General features: G+C 57.0%; 1 protein-coding gene across 2 annotated transcripts; it reads right to left on the bottom strand.

Annotated features, from left to right (window-relative positions):
• Nucleotides 1–311: 311 nt before the first annotated feature.
• MARVELD1 (MARVEL domain containing 1) lies at nt 312–4755 on the bottom strand. 2 transcript variants are annotated; one of them, XM_063607498.1, is made up of 3 exons: nt 3056–4755; nt 2476–2601; nt 312–1267 (listed from the first exon to the last, which is right to left on the bottom strand). In XM_063607498.1, exon 1 carries the CDS (start codon nt 4582–4584, stop codon nt 4063–4065), a length of 522 nt encoding a protein of 173 aa, XP_063463568.1. In that variant the 5' UTR covers nt 4585–4755; the 3' UTR covers nt 312–1267; nt 2476–2601; nt 3056–4062. The 2 variants fall into 2 exon arrangements, with proteins under 2 accessions (XP_063463568.1, XP_034787142.1); XM_034931251.3 differs by having other exon boundaries at nt 2476–4755.
• Between the last annotated feature and the right edge of the window lie 898 nt (nt 4756–5653).

The raw sequence follows: 5653 nt of genomic DNA, 5'->3' as shown, positions 1-5653 counted from the left end.
AGAGGCAGTGGAGCTCCCTAACAGAGGGCCCATTGAGAGCAGGGACAAAAGCCTCTGGAATTCCCTCCAGCCTCCATCAGGGACACAGGCAGTTTTCTTCCCTCTGGTTTCTGTCCTCAGGCAACCCCTGGTCCAGGCTCCTAACTGCACTAGAGATCTGTGAATTCACTCTCTTTCCCTCCTAGAAGGAAAGAGGAAGCCAGAGAGGCAGAAAGGAGGCCAGCAGCAGGGCGTGAGGCACAATGAGATAGAATGGGAGGACCTCACATGGAGGGGCGCTACGGAGGACCAGGACAGAAGACACACACACCAAGAGCAAACAACAAAACTTTATCCAGAAAAGCATATTTGTAATCACCACTAAACAATGAGGCACATCGGTCCCCTCTCCCCAACCACCCTCACTCTTCCCAAACCCACTCTCTCTTTTGGCTTTTATAGAACACTGTAGAAATCCTTTCCTGAGTCTGCAAATGGCCCCAGACTGGGATGGGAGCTCCCCAGAGTAGTCTTGGGCTGGACTGAGTCCTGGTGCCCAGAGAGGGAGGCCTATGCAACTGCCTCCAGTATCCAAAAGTTCTGGGGGCAGGTCGGGTGGCCACCCCTATGGCACAGGGCCTTGAGGGAGGGTGAGTGTGGTGGCGGTCTTACGTGTTCTTCTCATACCTGGCAGACAGAGTGAGCACAAGCCGCTGGAAGCCAAGCGGGAAGGCACATCTAGAAGGGCAGTGAGCTCTGGAATGCTACAGGCACGTGTGGATGGATGAGGCTCCATGGCGGCCAAGGAGATATCTGCTCCTGAGTAAGGTCACCTGACCACAGACAGCACCAGGGGCTGGGGGGCTAGGAAGGAGATCTTGAGAAGGATGGACCTGAGCTAAAGATGTAACTTAGATGGTGATCTGAAAAAAGGAAAAAAGAATAAAGGCTGGAACTCAAATCCACTGTTTAGGGTACAGGAGTACACAGCTAAGTTCCAGGTATCCAGAATCTTGTGTCCAAATCATAGCACAAGGAGAACAGGAATTCTCTTGAGTTAAGGCAAAATCAATCTTCACCCATCTGGGCTCTTCCATTGCATGGTTTGGAAAGGAAGGGGCTGGGCAGAGGTCATTCCTCTCCCCATCTCCCCCTACTGCCAGTGAAGACTCTGAAAGCTTCTGCAGGCCAAGGCCAGAATTGGTGTTGCCAGCCCAGGGCAGCGGGCCCTGAGAGCGGTCGGTGTGACCAGCTCTGGGAATCTCCATGGCCTCAGCAACATGGAAACCTGCAACAGGAGAACCAAAGTCAAAGGGCTTCCAAGGCACCCCAAGTGTCTCACCCCAGGCTCTCACTGCACCAGCACTTGGGGCTGAGGGAACTCCTAGTCTCAAGCCTCGGCCCCCCAAAGTGCTGGGATTACAGACATGAGCCACTGCGACTAGCTGTGAATGTTCTTAATGCCACTGAACTATACACTTAAAAATGCTTAAGATGGTAAATTTTATGTATATTTTACCACAATTTAAAAAATAGCTACATTAACAGTATCTAACATGTATTGATACCCTACTATATAGAGTATAGCCTGGTCATGAAGAGGCCAGGCTGCCAGGGTTCAAATCCTACCTCTACCACTCATTAGCTGGGAGACCTTGGGCAAGGTATTTAACCTCTCTGGGATTCATCTTCCTCATTTGGAATATGGGAATGACATTAGAACCCACCTCATTAGGGTTACTGAGAGAATCAATGGACACCTGTAAAATGCTTTGAGACGTGCCAACCACATAATAGAGCTACACAGGTGCTCTGATGGCAACATATCTAGAACTACATTCATGCTTCACACACCCTGAAACTACATCTTTGCAGCCTCCACAGAGAAAGCTAACACCTGTGCACCTAAGCTTTAAAAACAAGCTCACAAAAACATGCGGCCTCCCCTCTTCTAGTTTCTAATCCAGAGAAGGTTGAGCCTTTTCAAACAGCAGACCTGGCCAGGCACAGTGGCTGAGATCTGTAATCCCAACACTCTGGGAGGCTGAGACGGGAGGATCTCTTGAGCCCAGGAGTTCGAGACCAGCATGCAAAATACAATGGGGCCCTGTCTCTACAAAAATTTAAAAACTAGCCAGGCATGGTGGTATGTGCCTGTAGTCCCAGCTACCCGGGAGGCTGAGGTGAGAGGATCGCTTGAGTCTGGGAGGTCGAGACTGCAGTGAGCCATAATCACATCACTGCACTCCAGCGTGGGTGACCCAGTAAGACTGCCTCAAAAACAAAACGAAAGAGAAAGAAAAAATAAAAGAGCAGACCATTGAAGGATTTAGCAAAAAGGTTGAATTTTCACAACTCCGTAGATATTGTGGTTATTACCGTCACCTCTCCAGCTTGCTCTGAATAAAAACCCTTTAACTTCTGGAAAAGGAGTAGGCTCTGTGCTTTTTATTCAAATGCCCAGGACCCCTTCCAGAAAACCAAGAAGCGTCTTACCTTACAGGCCCAGCCAGCAGGTCACCCCAGCGCCAGAGAGTGGTTCTTCTCTTTGGTAAGGGAGACCCACCCTGTCAGCTGCTCCAGATCAGTGCCGGGATCGCTTGCAGGTGACTTTCCTTTAGCCTGGGAAAACCATCTGAATAACTTTGGCTTCATTTCTCCAACAATGTAAAGGAATGTTCAAATTCCCCAGTTCAGGTCTCTGGCTAGAGGCAGCAATCTACTTCCTCACTGGGGTGGGTCCCCTCCCTCTGCTAGAGAATTCCCTGGGGAAGAAAGAGAAGGCGCCCCCCAAATCTTCAAACAGAACACAGCCAATGGGTTGGGCCCTTCGGCATGAATGAGAGCCGGGACAGCACAGGGATGCTGGGAATCTTAAAGTGGGAATACTGCTCCAGGCCCAGGAGCAGTTAATACAGCAAACTAAATTATTTCTGTAACAGCGGGACTTCTCAGTCTTTGATAAGCTAATGAGCATCTCCAAGAAAGGGAGACAGCACCGTTGACAAACCCATTTGGCCTTGAAACCCTCTTTTAGGAGAGGCGGCTCCTGAGCCAGGGGTCCTGACTCACCCACCCTTTTAATGCAAACAGCGCTGGACTGCAAGTCTGGGTTCCAATCTTACTCTGGCTGTTCCCAAGAGCAGGCTCTGGGTCCCCATCTGTAAGAAGGGGTGGGGTTCACCTTAACATTCCACCATGGTCGTGGAACTCCTAATGCAAACAGATATGGGGGAGGGTGGAGATGAGGGGGGCGACAGAAGCCTGTGAGGAAGGCTGGGAAGAGACTTGTGTCACGGAGAGGCCAGGACAGTTAGTGTGTGTTTGGCACTGGCCTGCAAAAACCTTAAGGACAAAGGCGGAGTAGGTAGAGGCAAGAGGAGACTCCACAAGTGTAAGGGTACAACCCACCGGCTTCTCCTATCGGTCCCCACCTCGGCGGATGGGCCCCACCCCAAGACAACCGAGCACACAGAGACCGGCTGGGAGGAGCTTCGCAGGATGCCAGCACAATCCCCAGCTAAAACCAAACTCGTCGCTCATCCTGGGACCAGCCAAGGCCTGTCCTCAGCTCCGCCCGCGGCCCAGCGCCTGCGTTTTACAGCACCGGAGGCTGGATGAGGGGCCAGGGAAGGGAGTGCTCTTCCGACCACGGGGCGGGAGGGAAGGGGGCAGCCAGAAGCCTGGTTCCAATTTGGGAGCCTCCCCCGGATCTGCGCGGCGCCTGTCCACGTCTTAGTCTCAGCAGGGAAGGGAAGAGGAACCGCGAGGTTTCGCCTCGGGGCAGCTCGTCTGCGAGTGTGTGTCAGCCCCTCGGATCGCAGCCTGCGCTTGTCCCGGGAGACGGCGCGTCCGGCGCGGCGGTCGGGATTCTGGGCTGGGATTCTGGGCGGCGGCGGCGCTGCCGTCGGGCGGGAGCTGAGCGTCAGGGTCCCTGGGCGCGGGCGACAGTGGAAACGCTGGAGGGCAGGGAGAGGGTGCCAGGGCGCACCCGCGCGGGGCGGCGGCGGGGGAAGGGATTAAGGAGGCTGGTCTCCGGGGATTCCCCCGCCCCGATCGGGGCCGCGGCGGGCGCAGGCGGCCTCACGCCACCTCCTGCTTGCCCTGGCAGCGACGCCCGCAGCCATAGAGCGCCGAAAGCAGGTAGAGGCCGTGGCAGACGCCGCCGCAGACGGCGGCCGCCAGGAAGGCGTGGTAGGCGCAGGGCAGCGGGTAATCCTTGAGGTTGCAGTAGCTGTGGCGCTGCATCTGGTCGCTCATGATGCCGGTGGCGGCGCCGTAGAGCGCGGCCGCCAGCACATCGTGCGCCACGTTGACCATGAGCCAGCGCGAGCCCAGCACGGGGACCAGCTCGTGCTTGCCCAGCAGCGTGAGGAAGTAGAGGCCCAGGGTGAGCAGCCAGAAGAGCACGGACACGAAGAGCGCGAAGTGCACGGGGCCCTGGTACTTGCTGGTGGCGATAGTGATCCAGAAGGCAGCGCCGGCCAGCAGCTGCAGCAGCCGCAACACGCCCAGCGGGCTGCGCAGGAAGGGCCGCTGCAGGCGCACCGCGCCGCGGGCCGCACGCGCCTGGGGCGGCGGCTGGCGCGGGGGCGGCGGGAGCATGGCCCCTGGGCGCGGTGGCGGCGGCGGCGGCGCCCCGAGCAGCGGAATGGCGGCGCCTTGCTCGCGGGGGCAGCACGGCCCAGGTGCCCGCTGCGCCCGCCGCGGCCTCCTCGCCTTGCTCCCCTCTTAGTCCTCTCTTCCTCTCCTCCTTTCCCCACCCTTCCTCTCCTCTCTCCTCCCCTCGGCCCTCCTCGCCTTCTGTCTCCAGCTCTCCACCCTTCCCACCCGCCCCTTTCCCTTCCCCTTCCCCTCGGCTGTCTCCTCCCCCGCGCGCTCCTCCCGGCTTCCTGCCATCTCTCTTTCCATCTCGCTCACCACCCTGGCGCCCCCCTTTCCCCTCTGCGCCAGGCCCCCAGCTCGGATTCCTTCGTCCTCGGGCCAGGGCAGGGCGCATCTCCCAGCCCGACGCGGGCCTTCCGCCCTGTCCGCCCGTGCGCTGCTGCGCCAAGTTTGCCACATCTGGGGCCGCCCCTACCCGCCCTGCCTCCTCCTTTTCCCTCTTTCCTGCCATAGCGCCCACCCCGGGCCTCTGGGCTCTTCCTGGGCGCGGGAGGAGAGCAGTGCTGGTTTTGAACTGGCATCCACTGTCACCTGGACATCCGCAGTCTCCTGCCAGGGCCCGCCTCGTCCTGTCCAAAGCTGTCCAAGTTACCCATGTCGGAGTAAGAGTCCATCACCCACCAGAGGCACCGCCACTCGTTCCACTCGGCACAAGCTTATTGTCCACACCCTCTTTTATCCAACCCTTCCTTGCCATCCTTCTGTCTTGCCCACATTCAAAATACGCTACCTAACATGGCTGGGACACAAACCCAGGGCCAAGAGGAAGCAAAGCCCACGGACTTAACTACTAGGCCGAACTGCCTGTGATGGAGGCTAACGATGCTTTACATTATTGTTATTCCGTGCGACCGCTTTACCTGCGTTCTCATTTAACCCTCAAAACAACCACAGAGATACAGGCAACTCCCCTCATTTTGCTGAGGAGGAATGAAGCCTACCTGGGTTCAGACCAGGAAGCTGGTAACTACCGCCAGTCTCTCTTCTCTCCTTCATGTTCAACCTTTGT

This window comes from Pan paniscus, chromosome 8 (assembly GCF_029289425.2).
Source record: "Pan paniscus chromosome 8, NHGRI_mPanPan1-v2.0_pri, whole genome shotgun sequence".
Lineage (NCBI taxonomy): Eukaryota > Metazoa > Chordata > Mammalia > Primates > Hominidae > Pan > Pan paniscus.
Note: the sequence above shows the minus strand (reverse complement) of the source record. Positions and strands in the feature narration are given on the sequence as shown.

Coding starts and splice junctions, on each gene's coding strand:
- MARVELD1 (XM_034931251.3), bottom strand. CDS start 4,584: ATGCTCCCGCCGCCCCCGCGCCAGCCGCCGCCCCAGGCGCGTGCGGCC.